Below are 19046 nucleotides of genomic sequence, written 5' to 3' on the forward strand. Positions count from 1 at the left end.
GTTGGAATTTTTTTTTGCTGCAAAGTAATCTGATACACAACCAAGCACCTTTTTTTGGGAACAAGTATATGGCAGCTATACATAAAAAGATGACCAATAAAAGTTGTGGAAGTCTTTGAAAGTCTGGGAGAGAGGCACTGATTCTTTCTCCTCATTGAAACCTAACACCAGAACACTGCAGGAACTACAAATATTGTTCTGGAACAGGGAGTGCATCAAAGCCTTGCTTAATCTTTTATTTGCTTTCAATCAAAAATACATTTTTTCAGGTGAACACTCAGAAGAAAATCAACATTCAAACCTTCACAAATGTCTTCAACTCTTCTACTTTGTCACTGGCAAGCAGCAGCTTCTTCTGTAGAGTTTCCAAAGCCTGTGCACTCTGTTTAGCCAATCCATGTAGCTGTTGACATGCAGCAGTTTCAAGGTCAGTCATAGCACATTCAGTCTCAATCATTTCGCTCTCTAGTTTGGTAAGCTTGAGATCCTAAAACACATCCACAGAGACATAGCAGTGCTATGACAAAAGCTGACAGGATTACAAAAAAATGAATGAACAAACCAACCTCCCACACCATGGTTGCCATCACACAATATTTCACTTCCAACATATAATATGTAATTTCATGGCAAAAAGTAATTTCATTTTCAGTCATTGTGCCCACGTTTCAGTATCTAAATTTCAGAGGTGTGACTGAATAACATCAGAGAAACAGATTACTATTATTCTGCTATTTTCTCCCTTTCTGTACTGAAAGTTTAAGCTGATGACCTTGCAACTTTTCATTTGAAAGGAAGGTATGAAAAAGTTCCACCGTGGAGCCATCAAAACTCTAGTTATACCTTTTTCTCCAAATCATCTTTAGCCTTGTGATACATCTGCTCATACTGAGACTTCTCTTTCATAGCTACATTAAATCTTTGTTTCAGTGAGTCAATGGAAGCTTTTTTGTCTTCAGCCAGTGCCTTCACCTGAAATAATGAAAGGTCAAGAGCATTGATTATCAAGACAGAAAACTCAAAAATTAGAATAAAATCAGAACTAAGCATATCTATATTACACAAACATACGTAACTATATAAATAACTTTATTGAAGTATCTTTTTCTGAAACTGCGGACTTTAATAAATCTCTACTGCTGATCCAGTAGAGATCAGTTTGCACACAATCTTGTCACATAAAGTTTTGACCTGTATTAAATATAAAGAAAAGCTCTTCATTTGCAGAGTTGTTCGTTCATATTTTTGACTTACAGTAATTGCAAAAGGGAGTAAACTACAACTTCCACGAATTTCTTTTGTCAGAGATAAAATCATAAATTCAAACTCAGCTGAGAAAATAAACGTCTATATGTTAACAGTCTGTAAAGCTTCTTAGATAATGATTATCCAAGGTAAACACTGATTGGGGGTAAAATGAAAAAAAACAATGCTCTGAAAAATCGTTCAGCTTTCCTATAGTGCTTATCACAAAGTTTTCCTGTCAATATCAAGTAACAGGGAATTTCTTTGATCTTTTGAGAAGATAATGTAAAATTTATCAAGCTGATTTTCCACATGGAATAATCAAAATAATATATGGAATATGATTCTCTGGAAATGCAGTGCTTAAAACAGTCAAAGTACAGCACTAAAGCACATCATTCCATGCTAAATCTTTTATCTAAAACCAAAACCAGGTATTTTTCTCATACTTAGCTCTCATACCTTAACTCCCTTGCTTACTTATGTTCTCACTTTCTGGCTGTGGATTTCTTAATAACACCTTATCTTTAGTATGGAGGGTTATACAGTAGCTCTCTCTGGAGCAGAAAACACTCTGTGACAGCAAGCAGAAACAGGGCTTGTGATATTCAGCAAGCACTTGCATTCTAGGCAAACAAAAGCAAATTGGCAGATTGTTTATTTCTGTTTTGGATTCATAAGCTGCATAACCTGACAGACAACCAAACATCATGATCTTTTTCTGGCACTAAAGGCCAAAGTGCAATACATCAGTTGGATAACACAGAAATATGCCAAACCATATGCAAGTTCTCTTACCCTCAGTGAAATCATCCTAAAATTTTGCAGGAGAAAATGATTTGCTAGAGAAGTCAAATACTACCTACACAGTTAGAATTACTTTAAGCTAAGAACTGTGAATCATTCATAACACTGCAGTAGAAAATAGATTAACATATTAAAGCATTTAACTACTATAGCCAGGAGAGATGCATGGACTTCATTAGCATATGTCATGTAAAATCACCCTTGTTTCGGGTCTACTGTATTTTATGAACTTACAGTGCATAAAACTAAATCCCACTACTTACAGCATATCCTTGCAACTGTGTGTTCTGAATACTTTAATATTTAATTACACCTATCATGAAGAGAAATTAAATTATGCTGAATCCATTCAAGCTATCACCATATACTGATTTCATACAAATTATAGTGGAGGGAATTACACCCTTCAATTAACTGTGTGTTATTTGCTTTAAGCAATATATTGATTTAATATGAATAGTGTGTTGAAATAACTTCTGTAAATCCATCAGCTTCTGTTTTTCCAAAAACTAGGAATAGCAAGAAAGAAATACCTTTCTCTCAAGACTTTCCAATGTTTCATGTGAGGTTTTCTCATTTTCTTGATTTGCTTTTAGGCGAGACCTTAAGTCTTCTGTCAAATGTCTTTTCATAGTAAGGTCCCTCGCCAACTGAGAAATTCTGCACGGGAAGAAATTGGACTGGATATTACTATTAGAAAATTTGGTTAATATGCAACTAAAAGGTATAAAGGCAGTAGACAATCTATCATGCCTGCAGCTTTAGAATACTTTTAAAAACAAAAGCTGATTCAGTTCTTGCAATTTACCCTGTTCTCAAGTACTAAACCCAGTTTCAATCTCTTATTAAACAGACCTATTTCTAAATATGCAATATATTTGTGATTTGCTTTTTGCTAGTCTGAGCTGATATCACAATAATTCTTAAACTATTATCAAAAAAAGGGAAAAATAAACCTGCTGAGCCCACAAAATTTAATTAATTAAATTCCTTTGATCTCTCAAACAGTCATTCAAACAGTATTTTTTGCAAAATTATTTTCAAAAGAAAGTGAAATGGGGAAGTCTGCTCTCATCATACTGAGCAAAACACAGAAAACTCTCTCCCTGTGTGTCAGATGAGATAAAATGCAAAACCTAGAAATAACATCAGCTTTTGTCAGAAACTGCTCAAAAAAACCCCAAAACTCTTATGTACTAAAAACTAAGTTTGTTCAATGAGAAATTTATGCCTTATACAATGCTTCCAGTATAATAACAAAAATTAATATTTTAAATATAAACATAAGCAATAACGATATATGTATAGATATCTGTATCTTTTTCCAATGAAAGCAAAATGAATGGTAGTATGTTCAGGAATACAACACTGTCAATATAATGTCAATATCATATTAAAAAAAAAAACAGGAAAAGAGTGCATCTAAAAATTTCTTTGATCTGTTTCACCTTTACACTCTTACTGTTATTTTGGTTACTATGTCTAACAGCTTATGAAAAAACTAGTATCTATTTTATAAAGAAAGCATGCTATCCTTTGACTATTTTAAATTTAAAATCTTATGGTGGAAAAATTCAGTTTCACTTTGAAACAGAAAATAAACAATGAACACAATTTAACCATTTTAAGAGTCTATTTTTCAAATGAAATTATTTCCAATAAGTAAACTGCATTCTTTCTTCAATTAAAAAAATCAGAATGGTTAGAGGAGTTAAACTCTTGGGCAGACAAGAAATTCAGATACACTAATAGCTTTTTTATGGTTTATAAAAAAACTATACTGAAGATCAGTATTATATCAGTTACAGTAGGTAGAATAAAAATCTCGGTGGCATACCTGACAATTTATGAAATTCAAAATGAATAGCAAACCTTAATCAATTCAAATAGAAACAAATACATCTGTCTTTTTGAACTTTTTTATGAATGTAAGAGTAGCTATTTAATCTTATTTAAGCATCTGAACCTTGACATGTCTCTTAGCCCCTAGGCAAAGAATTACTGAATTTGAAAGACTGTGTTTAACAGTGCTGAGGAATTCATTTCGACTTACATCAAGGATAAAATATCCTACTCTAGAGTCTGAGTTCTGACTTAAGGTATCTTTATTGCCATACAGGTACTGTAGCTAGCTAATCACTCATCAGTTTAAAAAAACCCGAAATTTAAGCATATACTGCTCCAGTTTAAAAAAAAACCCGTAACAGTATGCAAGACTGCAATATAAAGAATACATCGCTCTCTTAAAAACCTAAGTACAGCTAACGTTGAAGCGATTTTACAGCTGCCACTGGGTGGCACCAGACACAATGGATAGAAAAGTGACCATACTTCGCTTGTAGTTCCCGAATCCGTTCTTCTTTTTCCTGGACTTGATTTTTAAGTGACTTAATGGTGGTCGATTGCTTAACGGTTTCAGTATTCAAATTCTATATTGAAAAATATTAAAATATAAATAAAGTAGACTAAATATGATCACAGTCAACAGTAAATTCCGAAAAACATTATCTGTGTAAATTTCCATGTATTTTATGAAGGTTCTTAGAAATTAACTGGTAAAAAGGAGCATTCTTACTTTCTAGCAACACTTAAGCAGAAGCACATTCCTTGGAAAAAACGACGAAAATCAGTACTTTTCCATTGTTCTAATAATGTACGGTTAACAGATGTTCCCCGGGACACTTGCAAGCACCAATCAGGACCACATTTTCTCTTGCATAGCATGGTCAGAAGAAAAGGTAACAGAAGAGAAGTAAAACTGGATCTTCATTTGAACTACATCTTTGAATGGTATAGTTCTACAGCACAAGGAGTCTACATCTGTACAGCACAAGAACGTCCAGTAATTCCTTTCATCTTGAGTATTAGGAAATACAAGAAAATTTACAAGAGTGATTGTTTTCATGTCTCCTGAAATTTAAAGCACAAGACACAGACATTTCCATTTGGCTGTTCTAACACAACAACAAGCAGGTATGATCCTAACTTTCAGGCACATATCATTTCAGTGAAGGACAATTATACAGTTGTTGGCCATTCCTCATTTGTATACAGTAAGAAAAGAAGTGCCTCTATTCCTCCATGCAATTACACATATCATCTACCCAAGACCTAAATTCAGATCTGAATCAGCCTACAGAAAAAAAAAGAAATTTAACTAAGTAGCCATCTTAGCAATCTGAGCATTGACTGCCATTGCTGAAATGGCAGCTCAAACACACCACACTGAGGTATTTAAGAACTCCAAGAAGTGTTGCCAAAAGATACGTATTAAGCATATGCACAACATATATGTGTGCCTATATGTATACCGATTCAACCACTGCACTACAGCTTTTTACTCACTATGTATAAACAATAAGCAAACAGATCAGATATGCTGTAAACAAAGATACTTCAGGAGAATTTCTCTGCTAGGTGCAGAGTTGTAATGCCTATTAACATTAATGGCAGTATTGTACATAACTCTGTGCACCTCAAGGGGAGTATATATTCTTGTGTGCATAGTTAGATGTAAAATATTGTTCTTAATAACTTGTCTAGTCTATTTACTATTATTATAATGCAAGGTATAACCAGAAAATTGTTAAAATGATGTATGCTAGCAGAATATTCCTGAGTTTCCCAAGACCTGTTTGTGGAGCTTGAGTTCCATTAGTGTAAAGCACAGCACCCAGTTACGTGGTTTACACACCAGACATGAACTTGAGTATGTAGGTGGGCCCCTGCACATGTTCAGAGGCAAAGACATATGCTTACGGTATTTTGCTTTCAAACTCACCACCCACACTTAACACATTTCTTCCTATTGGCAGAGATACAAGGAGTCATTACACACAACATAAACAAACACTGCAAAGACAGTGCTAAGGAAAAAAAAAAATAATAAAACCAGGTACTTGGAGATTTTGAGCTATAAGGAAAGCTTTTGCTACTTATACATTCAGATATCTAAGAGAGTAACTATGTGTCTCCTTTTTAAGTCAGCTAGAGAGCCTGGAACAATAATCGACAACCCTTTGACAAATTCTTCTGCTAAAAGGTGACTTGCAGGACTTGAACTAGCTTTAAATCAAGTTAAGAATTTTAGAAACTTGATTAAGTAGTTTTTGAGGCCCTTTTATTAAAAACTCTCATCCAATTCAGAAACCAGTGAATTTACTCTACTGCTTAGCATTTGGGGTCACAGACTATCTCCATCCTAAATATAGTTTTGCATACATGATTTATTTTTTCATTAAAAATTTAATATATCTTTAAGAAGGAATTAAAAGTCATGCTAGTATTTTTGATATCAGATTTATATATGCTTGCTAAATGTTTCCTCTGCTGCAGAAACAAAAAAACCTTTGATTTTTCAGCAATTTATTTTGCTGTTCACATTTGGCAGACAAATAGAGCAGGCTTCTAGCATGGGTGCTACTCTTAGGCTATTTAAAAAAATAAATCCCATTTTTTTTATTTTTCCTACTTGCATAGATCAATTGATTGCTAGGTTTCTGTATAATGAAGATACTTATCTAAAAGGTACAACCCTAATTAACAGAAATTACCACTCACCAGCAACAGAAGCAGACTAGTCAATCCCAAATCTAAAAACAATACTCAAGAAGACAGTGTGTATGGTTTTAAGACCTCTTTCTCATAATTAAAGTACATCAGTTTATGTGCCTTTTCATGGCTACTCCCAGCTGGGCACATCTCTTTATCAATGTGACCTACCTTTACTAATCCCTGAATTTAGATGTTATGCATCCAGTGTGCAATAGCCAAGATCTGTAATACCATGATTACCATCAACAACGAAGAGGTCTGAGCATTACCCACATCTCGTGTGCTAGCACAGTTAATCCAGCATTTAGAGTCAGCTATGTTGATTGTGTAATACAGCCTTCTCTTGTAGCTGGTGCTTTGGCAGACCCTTTGGCTACTGTGGAGTTTTTTCTAGCAGCACGAAGCTGTACCATTTTGACCTTTTCTCTTTCTTCTACTATTTAACAGAAAACAATGGGAAAAACCAACTTTAAGACATTCTGTTGCAAATATATTTCCTCCAGTGAGAAGAGAAGAAGAATTAATATGCTTGAGCAAGGCCACCTGCTGAGAAAGCTTTCAGAACAACACAGTTCAGTATCTACATCACTCACACGCAACAGATTCACCGGAGACTGAGAACTGAAATCATCAAGTCAGTATTTCCCTACCAGCTAATCTACAAAAATACAAATTGAAAAAAATAGTCCCTTTGAAGACAAAGACAGTAGTAACGCACACACAACAGTGTTGCCCCATTAGCTCAAATTCTTTGCTCCCCTTTCACAGACAGCTATTGCTTTTCTTCTTCGTAAAGGAAGAAAGGAATCAACTGAATTCTCATCTAACTAATTCCACAGCACCTTCCAACAAGATGTACTTTATCACTGTGCGAAAACCCAGCAAGTCTCCTTGTCTGGACTATTTGATCTGCAGGAATTGTTTTAATTGTAACTTCTAGTTCTGTCTATGACTACATTTCATCTTACCATCAAAGGCAATCTAACACCTAAGCTGCTAATCACTGGCTATGATATACAAATGTTAGCATATGTGAGTATACGTATGTCTGCTTGACCCAGTTATGAACTACTGCTCATACGAATTATCCTCAGCTCTAGATAATCTGTTCTGTCACCTTTAGTTTGCACTGCAGCTGTTTTATCTCTAAATCAATGTTCTTTGAAGGAGCTGGTGTGGCTTCACTCTTGCCAGCAGTTTGAGACAGGTGTCCTCTCAACTTTGATTTTCCTTGTAAATCCTCCTTTTCCTGTTGCCACTTGCCCAGGTTGGAGGTCAACACCTGTTTTACAAAGAGAATAAACAATCACAGTTTCATCCTAAAAATATTTCTGCTTGATCATTATGAGATGTTTCTCCAGTTCAGCATTCAAGAGGAATGAAACAGTATACATTATCCGTAATTATATTGCATAGCTGTTGGTTGAATTCTCTAGTATAGGCAAAGATCAAATCCAGCAGGAAAAATAAGTCTAATTCCATTAAAAACAAGCCAAATTTTTTTAGGGCAAAATAATTCAATTTTGACTGAATATGTTACTGTTTTAACCACGACAAACAAAAATTATCATACAAAACTGTGCAGCAGTTACTGTTGAAACCTGTTTACCTAGACCCCTCTGGAATTCAGCAATTATTTTTACACAGAACATGAAGAAATACCATGATGTCTCAGACACCAGTGTGAATTAAGGGTCGTTAAATGTCAAATCTGTTATAATGGTGACCACTGAAGCTCACTAGAATTGCTGCGTTGACAACTCCTACAAAGCATACACCCTTCTCTTGGCTTTTGTTTTGGTATTTGTAGGGCTTGTAGAGGTTAAAGCAAAGTGGACCAGCTGCACTAAAGATCTCCTGGTTGGCTGGTCTTTACCTATGTGTTATTTCATCCCTTTCAATATATGCACCACAGCCAGAGAACCACATATTCCATAACCTTGACTCTAGGGCTGAAGTACTTAAGTGGTAAAAGACAAGCTGGAGCAGGACAGGATAACAGATGTTAGTTGTTTATTCCACTGGGTAGGTCTTACCACCCTATACTGCAGCCAAAATGCTTCTCACTTAGCAACATAAATGCAAAGTCCAATTAGCAGACAAGCCTTGTTAGGGATTTAGTTCAAATAAATACCATGCAAACAAACTCTGTCTTGTTGCACTTGACTGACAACCAACAAGACTTATTCAACTTTGTACCAATATATTTCACATTACTCCTTACAGAAGTAACGTTTTAAATAATGGCTTTAATTTAAATAATATTGAATGTTGTTCTGCAAAAAGGGGAACTGAAATAATCTCCATGCTAGTGATTAACTTTCACAAAACTGTAGTCAGATGAAAGCTAACAATGGCCTAACAGCTCTCTTCTCCTTAAAAGGGTTATTAAAGTGCTATCTTATTATTCCATATAAGACTATAATATAGTAGCTTAACATAAGAAACAATTGTACAAAATTGTATTGAAATATCTCAAAGCACAAAAAACCCCTTACTTTGTGAAGAATCCTGATCAGAAACATGAGAAGATACAGGACAGCTTGAAACAGCTAAATGTGTGCCTGATTATAAGCTGGTGCCAGACAAAATACCCAACCAAAAGAAACCCCAAGCCTCAGAAACACACAAAAAACCCACCCCAAACCCAACAAAACATTAAAAACCCACCCCAAAAAAACAAAAAACCCATGAAAAAGTTAAGGAGAGTATTCTATTTTCGAGCAATTTATTATTTAACTTACAAATTAGATTTTATACAGCTTGATGTTATTAGAAAAAAAATTAATATATATGTGTTTATAAAAACACTCCCATGACAATATATATACGTGTTTATAAAACACACTCCCATGACAATAATCTGATGATCATATATATACAGCTAAAAGAGAGTCACATTTATTCCCATTATGAATAAGAAAAGAATGCTTGTAGATTTTGCATTAGCCTAAAAAAATATCATGGGTACAAGGTAAATTCATCTGGCATTTAAAGTTAAAACTCTAACAGTATTTATTTCATATTCACTAAGTGCACTTATTAAAGTCAGTGGGCATTTTACATATGTATCTGAGGTAAGTACTGTTCTTAGTGAAAGGGTTAATCTTTCCATTCCCTTCTGTGTCTGCTGTCATTAAACAAGCAATAGATACTGTATTTTCGAATTGACTATTCCTTAATCTGATATATTATTCTCATAATTAATACATTCGCAGAGTAAAAGACAAAATGAGGGCTATTTCAATAAGCAAAACCAGTAGTAGTACAGAAGGACATAGTATAGAAAAATATGAGGGTTATGTTAATTTGTCCAGTATAACCAATATTTCTACATGCAGAATTTCATGATTCAGTGTCTCTATAATAAATTATTCATAAAAAGAAAAGCAAGAAAAAATAAAGCATAGCTAGATCAATATCTCTGTTCAAAATTAGAAATGCCCCAATATCTGCTCAAGATAACTCGTGCCTCTTAGAAGTATCTTACACTACTGCTCCTGACAATATGCATCAGTTCTAAAACGTCATGACTTGCACCAGACACATTCTCAAAAATCATAATAAATATATTCAAAAAGAAAAGGTCTTTGTGGGACTGTTGCTAAAGATGACAGTTATAAAAACTACTTAAGGAGGTAGAAAAAAAGAATTTGAAATAAAAATCTACATAAATTCAGAAATAGCGTAAGGACCACAAGGATAAAGTAGCATATAATGTACAAGACCCCCAACTCGCAAAAGGAGACAGGCATGCAATTGCAATCAGAGATTTCACAGAAGTTGTCTCTTAATATTTCTGTAGACATTGTAAATGTACTACAGGACTGATAATTCTACTGCACTACTCTTGCTTTTAATCTATTGAACGGTTATGTGAAAATCCTGTGTAAATCCATGTGGGATGTAAAAAACAGCCCCCTTGCCCTATAGAGATATTTATGCCTAAAAGGTATTCCTTGCATTTACTTAAGAAATAAGTTTATTACCCTGGTGTTCTTTACCGCTCCCTATATTTTAGGTCAAGTTTTTTATTATTTTTTTCTTTTTTAGACACAATGGAAGTTTTGTGTGTGTGCTACCATGCACACAAATCCTGAATGACAGAATAAAAAGAATTTACTCCCGGGGAAGAGGTCACCAGGATGAAAGGTAGAAGAATCTTAAACATCAGCTAGACCAGATGTTGGTAAGCGCAGCCTACCGCTGTTCCCCTATGATGTAGTGGCCTTTGTCTGCTGCACCTCCTCCAGAGTGTTTTTGGCTTAACAGATGTTTATAGGTTCAATATTTTAACACCCATCTATCTTAATCTCCTTGCTCCTGGTATACCCACGACACTCTGTTCTGCTGTTCACAAAGGAGTAGTGATGAAACCTCAGTTTCTATGCAGTCAGCATAAAACTTGCAGTGACTCAGCAAGGCTTTTTACCCTCTGCTCAGAAAGACAGCTGTGTGGATGGCCCAGTGGGTTAACACAGGAAGTTCCTGGAATGGCCTATTGTTCCTTGGCATCACAATCACTCAATAAGGGGCTTTGAGCTCATTTTACAGAAGTCACTATTCTACTGCAACTGCACGTATGAATATAACATTTCTGTTGGAAGTAGCCGATACTGTATTCCTACTGAAGTCACACAACCCCATACATTTATATTTGCAAAATAAATTATACAGAATAATTATAAACCAGGACGTAAATCAAACATTCTTGATACACTTTTTAAGCAGTGACATAATCTTATTTTGCTACTCATTTCGTAAACCGGCTAAAGCTAATATACTGTGATGTGTAAAAATCCCACTTGCTATGAAGCTTCCCACCCTAAAATCCTGGCAGACGAGAACATTTCTATGTCTGTAAGAAAACTGAAGTTAACACACTCATTTTTCTTTTCTCTAAAAAATCTTGCTACAGTAGGTAATAAAATACATTTGCTATGTGAGTAGCTCCTATACAAAGTTCTATTTTAGAATTTAATACTGCTTCTATAAATGTTTTATACAGAATAGTATTTTCTCACAGTTTCAGCTCAATCACGGAAAACATACAACAACATGAAAAACAAGTGCAGTACTTGTTGCACACATAAAACATAAAATAACTTTTCAAAGCATGCTTGCAGGTAGACAGTTACGTAGTTACAGTTTTACTCACTCTATCAAATATTATATGACGTAATGATAAACCTATTTACAATATCCAAGACAAATTTATTGTGTCAATCCCACTAAACTTGACCTTTCTGCATTCTCTTGAATCAAAACCTGCCTGAGCATGATGGGTCATAGAAAAAAAAAAGCTAAAATTAATAAAGATGGTATGTAGCTCTCTGAAAAGATACATACCAGACTAAAAAGCTGTGCTGAATACTTAATGTGATCATATAGAGAAAAGGCAAATAACTTCAAATCCTCAATCAAAGTTCCTTTCATGCAAGTGCTGTAAGTCGTTGATTACTTAGTATTCTAGACATGAAAATAAAATATCAAACAGAAGTCTTTGGTGACTTAATATCCCATCCCTAAAATGAAACAAAGACCCCCCAAAAGCAAGGAAAACTTCTAAAATGTAGGAATTATTTGTCATTTATTCCTCTGAAATTTTAGTAAAATCTACAGAATCATTATTAGTTGTAATAATTAGTTGTAATTTTTTTCAGCCAATTGCAGTTATCAGGAGCTGACTATTTCACAAAATGTCAAATAAATGAAGGTAATATAGAGGACTTTTTGCCAGTGCTTTAGCTAGTTGTTAGACTTCAGTAGCCTTTAGAGACCATTAAGTACCCTTTGGCTAATTGGCCAATGGTAGATTAATCCTCTTTTTATTCTAGCAGCACTATTTTAACACCCTTTGCACTCTGTCAGTGTAGTATCTGAATGACAAAATAATATTGTGCATGAATAATAAGCAGAAAAGTTAAATTAACATTTCATGTTTCACATGCCATACCTATGTGTCAGGGAAAAGAACCCTCTTTTAAAGCCACTGACATTCAACTTTTTTAAACAATCTCGTGTTGACACCTTACTGAAGTGAATCTTCCTAATTACTGCTAATTGCCTATCAAGGAAAAAAAAATCTTTCCTTGAAGTGCAGTTGTCTAGTATGGATGAACACAGCTCCAAAGTGCATAGTAAAGACAAGCATGACACTTGAGGTGTGCTACATTATTATGAGGTCATACTAAATATGGTTTGCAATGAACAAAGCAGCTTTTAAGGATGTTTAAGGTACTGAAAATGTCAATCTCTCATGAAGTGTTTAAATTAGTTCCCAGAAGAGAAATACAGACATTAACCAGCAGATAAGAGGTATATTTCTCATCTCAGGTATTTTACTAAAGAGAAACATTTGTCCTATTGATATTGGTAACACAATTGCAGTTCATCTGCTTTATAAAAGCAGTGTTTACATTGGAATTGTCCTTTCACACATACAAATTATAAATTCAGCTATTATTGGAAAAACATTTGTAATCACTAACAAAGACTCCTAGACTCATGGATTTTGAGTGTCTTCTTAAACATGCTTAAACATGTTCTACTACTGATCAGTCATCTTTTATAAAGGGCTATTTACTGTGTAACACTTCATAAACAAAGGTTTTTCCTGTAATTTTAATTCAGGTACTCACAGTTAATCTACAGCTAAATTTATTCTACAACTTATAAAAGCCTTGTATTGCAACATCTGGCTACAGCAATTTGTTAAATAATACAAAAAGAAAATCAATTGAATCTGTCCAGACAGGTCCTTTTTGAATTTTGGTTTGTTTTATTCTTTTTGTAAATACTAGTAGTATCACATCGATCAAGAGCAGAAAACATAAATATATTTTAGAGGAACACACAACACTCATGTATAAACAAATCGGCTAATACATTCTGGGCCCAATTCTCCAAGAAATTATCTGCTCCTATAACAACAGACAAGTCTGAGTACAAAACTGTGTATTGTGCCACCAACAATTTTTCAAATAAATTATAGAAAATAAGAGAAAACTTAGTAATAATATAAATCACAATTTTTAAGATGATGAAAATGCTTCTGAAACATGTAATCTGTATAATGATTACACCAATTCAAAGATAAATGCTTTGTCCTGCAGCAATTCTATTTTAGCCTTCATTTTCTATCACTTTCATTTCATGTCTATGTACAAGTAAACATTGCTGTATCCCATGCCTAATTTCTGTGCGTATTAAGAACACTATCTCGCTTTCATACTAAAGCAGATGCTGCACTCCATCTGTCCTTGCAAATTTCAAAGGAATATAAGGAATATTAACTATTTATTTAACAGTACTTATACAAGTATTTCATAATGATCACTTACATGACCACAACTATGTGATTTAATTTTTGTAGTGATTGATTTTCCAATATGGAGATGTAAACTCACAAAATATATAGTGTGCAGGACACTGTCTGCAAGACCTTAATATTGCCAGAGAAAAATTATAGAACTTTAAGAAATCAATATTAAAAATAAAAATATTCAGTACTTCAGTATATACTATCTTATCTATTTGAACTTATTCGAAGTATTAATACCTACCAGACATAACACAATACATTAAAATGTTTTACTACAAATAAATTAAAAATGAAAATATAACTGGTGACATTTCATGACACTTTGTCCCGTTTGAAAATATCTGAGTATGATGGCAAACCAGTTGTGAAGATGTGGCTGAAGTTCAAAACCAATGTTTTCATGTACCCACCACTGCTATTTAAATAAATACTAGTATTCCAACACCTAACATGCCTGTGCACATTATTAAGATACAAGAAAAGATTTACAGCTGATGCATAAAATTTGCCCCAAGATTTCCATGGCTGTGTACTTACTACGGGATTTTCAACATAAGACATGATATCCAGGCAATCTTTTGTAGTTAGGACCAGGTTTTATGGCATTATTTTTTTTTCAGGACTACACAGTATTTATCTGATTTCCACCAAACACAAGAGTAGGGGCAAACTCATAAAGCTTGAAATTTGAATTTTTCATCTAGGGTCAGGGATAGTGCTTGCCATATTCCCCCTGCTTAATCTTAACACATCTAAGCACTGCAAATGAACTACTTGCATGAGAGCCAGTCAGGGAATTTCACAATCCCTACAACTCATTACAAATTTAACAGCAGCAATACTAAGTATTCATATGTTTCAGATAACACATACAAATATGCTGTACTAAAACTCATTGGGGGAAAAAATTAATAATGCTTCCATCTGTTTTCTGTATAACTCACATAAAATAGAGAGAAACCAAAATGAAAATGCTATTTTAAAGACTGTGTTTAAACTTTCTTTTGATTTACCCACTAGGTTTCGAAGCATACAGCTTTATATCTTTAAAAACTAAAGTTGTTTTTAAGAGAATATATAAGAAAAAAAGAAACAAAAGAACTGAAAGAATGGAGAAATATTAATTTAACCTCTCCTCATTTCCATCTGTTTTAGAGAGTAAACCATTTTCTACTGAAATATTTCTGCATCTCAAATGTAAGTGAGCAGGAAATCTGTGCTTGTAGGGAAAGCTGTTCCACCTCCCACATTACTCCTTATGTATTATTTTCCTTTGCTTAAATTTCAGATTTTCAACTGTTAAAGACCATTCTCTTCCAACTTACTTTGAGGAAGTGATGTAACTATTTTAAAATAAAAATTACTAAAATGTATGTAGGCTATAGGCATTCTCAGAAGTTGGTTGCAATATTCAAGGAACAAAATTTATAAAGATAGCTCTATGCTTATTTTTGTTTAATTATTTCAGCATCTAATTTGTAGCCACTTCAGATATCAACAAAGCTGAAAAAATGTCCTAAGAAAGTTTTCTTACTTGTTTTTTTGCAGACAGCTGTGTAAAAGCAAAACATTTTAAATATAAACTGCATTAACAAACTTAGGTAATGGAAAAGTTCTATGTTCTCATAGAGAATGAAAAATAAACAAGAAAGAATTGCAGGGAAAAAACCATTAAGTATCTGGAAGGAATTTTTCTAGACACATAAAGGCGATGTTATATAAATATTTATGTATTATTTACATTTTTATAAAAGAAAACAAAGATATTGCTGGCCACTTCTGAGAGGTATGAGAAAGCTGATGACAGACATTGTGGTGAGGATGCAAAGACAGGAATATTTTTCAAAATAATGAACTGCATTTAAAAATTACCACTAAAATGTACTTCATATAAATTAAACTGGTAATTCATCCCTGGATTCTTGTAAATGAGCCCCCACAGTCTTATCTTTAATTTGTAATTTATGTTATCATTGGAACTCTTTCTAAAATTACAGGCATAAATGAACAGTTTAGAGTAAAATACTCTTTATATTACTATATTACTTATATACTATTTATATTTATTTAATATCTGAAGAGACCATCACAAGAGAAAGCCATGTTTTCAGTCTAATGTGTAAAGTGAAATATACTTTCCCTTTATCACGATTATCATCAACATTATGACTCACTTGGGCAATTTATTATTTTCACATACATGAACAGTTTGAGGACAACACTACAGTTCTAAATCCCAGCTTGAACCAGACCTACAGCTGCTGCTCCTTAGGAGTTCCCTCATTCTCTTCTGCTTGCTTTACCAAGGTAAGAGCATAGACAAAATCACCCATTTTGTGTACATAATACCCTAAATTGTGTACACAATACCCAAAAGACCACAGGACAACCTTTCAACCAAAAATAAAGAGAACACTGTGCACAGTTCAACCACCAAAGAGTAGATGTTTTCCCAGTGCCTGTGAATCTTGTGAGATGTGCTATGGCTATGGCTATGGCTAGTCATACAGTCTCCACTGCTGAGAAAGGAAGGAACTGAGGCTCTTGGCACATTAGGCATCAAGAGTAGAGTGGAATGATGCAAAATAAACCTGAACATGACACAAGCTATGGGAACAGTCCATGACTCCCTCATTAACTCCCAATTAAACCTTAGGAGAGCAAATCAGACTGTGCAAAACATTAGTAAGAAAGCATAAAAAGTCTTCTACCTCCTCTAGCAGTTACGGAGTCCATGAGGTTCAGGGACTTCAGGCAAACCAGCATCTCGTCAAAACCACAAAATTCTTCCCTTGGGTTACAAGGACAGTAAGAGTGTCTGACTTTGGTAGGGATGCCATAGTATCCTAGGAATCAGCACTCATTGTCTGAAACAATGGGGAGTCTAAGGCAGAGAATAACTAAGACAATCCCAAAGAGGAAAAGCTGTAGATAAATATTTTTAAAAAGGAATCTCAGGTGTAGTTCCCTTGTCTCAGAAGTGTCTTAGTTGTAACACTTACTTTTTCTACTGTTGTTGAAGATGCCTTGGTTCTTGACTCCCATTCCTTTATGCCTACAAAGTCCAACCCCACCCCCCCCCAAAACAAAAAAAAACAGCAACAAAAACTTTAAGAAGGTTCGTGCATCATCCTTGGTGAAGTGATAAGAATGGCTTGTACTCCTGGCTATGGATGTATGTTTTGAAGTTTCTTCCTATAGCGGAAGGGAGTAGCCAGGACAACAGAGCAACAACATTAACATTGAACACATAAGCTTAAACAGAGGATTGTGAGAGTAAGAAACTTGGAGTAAGATGCAAGCTGTAACAAAAGTGCCAATTTCCTTTGTGCAATATAATCCAGACAAAGAAATCTCACTGTGACAGGTAAGAAAATAGGGTCAAACAGGAAACTCATGCTTTGCAGACCTATCAATGTTGAACTGGTGGTGGTGACCATTCCTCTTCTGAAATCCAGAGGAGTCCAAAAGAACTCCTGTTCCCAAAGGACAAGATGTGGGAGCTGTTATGGTCCTCCTTTCTGATCACTGTTAAACCCTACTAGAAATCAAAGAGTAATAAAATGCATGGAGGAAAAGGAGAACTTGGAGTCCAAGGAGTAAGACTTTTCAAGAAAGACTTTTCAAGAATTAGCTTCTAGATCCATGGTTCAAACTCTTCTCAATTACGAAATTTTTCCTGTGCTATCTTAACAAAAAGATCTTCCATTTGAGAATGAATGCAAATAAAAAACTAATTGCTAAACAAGAAAGTGATGTCAAGAATACATTAAACATAGCACACGGACCAAACAGTATAAGCAAATTATTCCTGAAAACTTTGGTATAAATGCAGAGAAGATTCTCCTGGCAGCCTTCTTCCATGTCCTCAGAGAGAAAATTTGCATTATCTATGAGTGGTCCTTCTTGAAAAATTAAATCCATTCTCTTTAAAGGATATGGAAGCACAAACTGACCACTAATTTTAAATAGTCTTCAATGTGTGGAAAGGTGCGTGTTGCACTCCTTCAGTCTTTACCATTAATCTGTTATTATTTTATAGATTTCATTAATTACACAACTTCAATCTTTCCTCACTGTTGTTATGTTCAAAACTAACTAAAATTCTTGTTCCTTTCTTCCAGTATGTGTTTTGTGTATGGTGCCAAACCAAGGTGCAATATTACACAGAGTGCCTTGGCATTGCTAAGTAGAAAAAGAAATATCCTCTGTGAAATTTTCTGTAAAAAATGCCTGACAAGCTAGCAATGGTTCTGCTATGAAGAGCAGTAGTTTGACAAGCTGGTGGCCTTCATGCTATGAAGTACCATCTTTGTGTTCCTAAGAAACACACACTGGTATTTGTTCAGCCTGTGGATCTTTGTAAAATAAACACGCATATCCACAAGACAAAATAAATCCCACACGCCAAAACAAAATCTCAAGCAAACAAAAAAGCCATGACCCAATCCAAAAACCAACCACCATTTTGACTTTTCCCACAACTTACTGAGTTTTACCTTATGGTGGATGTCACATACGGTAATCTTGTAAAGGGAGGGATAACATGTAAAAATTAAGGCTTCATATATGCAAATACTTTTTTCATGACCAACAACAACAACTTCTCCCCTCTAGGTTTACTCTTTATGTACAAATGTTGGAAGAACATTTGAAAAAGTAGATATCAAGAACATTTCTGTGGTCATTCACAAGTGGTGTTTCAATTAAATCTTGATTTTGTCTTGTGGGATTCAAACTACAGAAATTATTTTAGAAAAATAAAAGAAAATCCTTGCTAGCTTTGGAAAAAAAATACCAAGACAGCCTAACTGAGAACTTTCACTTCAATAAAACCTGCTTCTTTTTACTTTAACTAATAACTGATTTTTAAAACAAATAGGAGGAGATATTTTAAAAGATTTAAATGTTTAAAATTGAAAAATGTTTGCAAATATGTATTTTTTTTTCCCTTTTCCTTCATGGCTAACTTTGAAATTGTTAATATTATAACTGATTTAGAAAGAAAAAATGAAAATTAAGAATTGCAGCTTTTTGTGCCTTTTTTATACCTGAAAAGAATTTTTTAAACTGAAACACCACCTATAAAAATGTCTGGAAAATTGACACTTGACCT

General features: G+C 34.2%; 1 protein-coding gene across 1 annotated transcript in view; it reads right to left on the reverse strand.

The window, feature by feature from the left end:
- The window catches only part of CNTLN (centlein), a 198954-nt gene that overhangs the window by 28675 nt on the left and 151233 nt on the right, over positions 1 to 19046 (reverse strand). The window contains 5 exon segments of the mRNA XM_039567578.1: positions 302 to 487; positions 844 to 972; positions 2586 to 2712; positions 4384 to 4481; positions 7724 to 7888. Of these exon segments, the coding sequence (XP_039423512.1) occupies positions 302 to 487; positions 844 to 972; positions 2586 to 2712; positions 4384 to 4481; positions 7724 to 7888 (705 nt within the window).

This window comes from Corvus cornix, chromosome Z, assembly GCF_000738735.6.
Source record: "Corvus cornix cornix isolate S_Up_H32 chromosome Z, ASM73873v5, whole genome shotgun sequence".
In the NCBI taxonomy this organism is placed as follows: domain Eukaryota; kingdom Metazoa; phylum Chordata; class Aves; order Passeriformes; family Corvidae; genus Corvus; species Corvus cornix.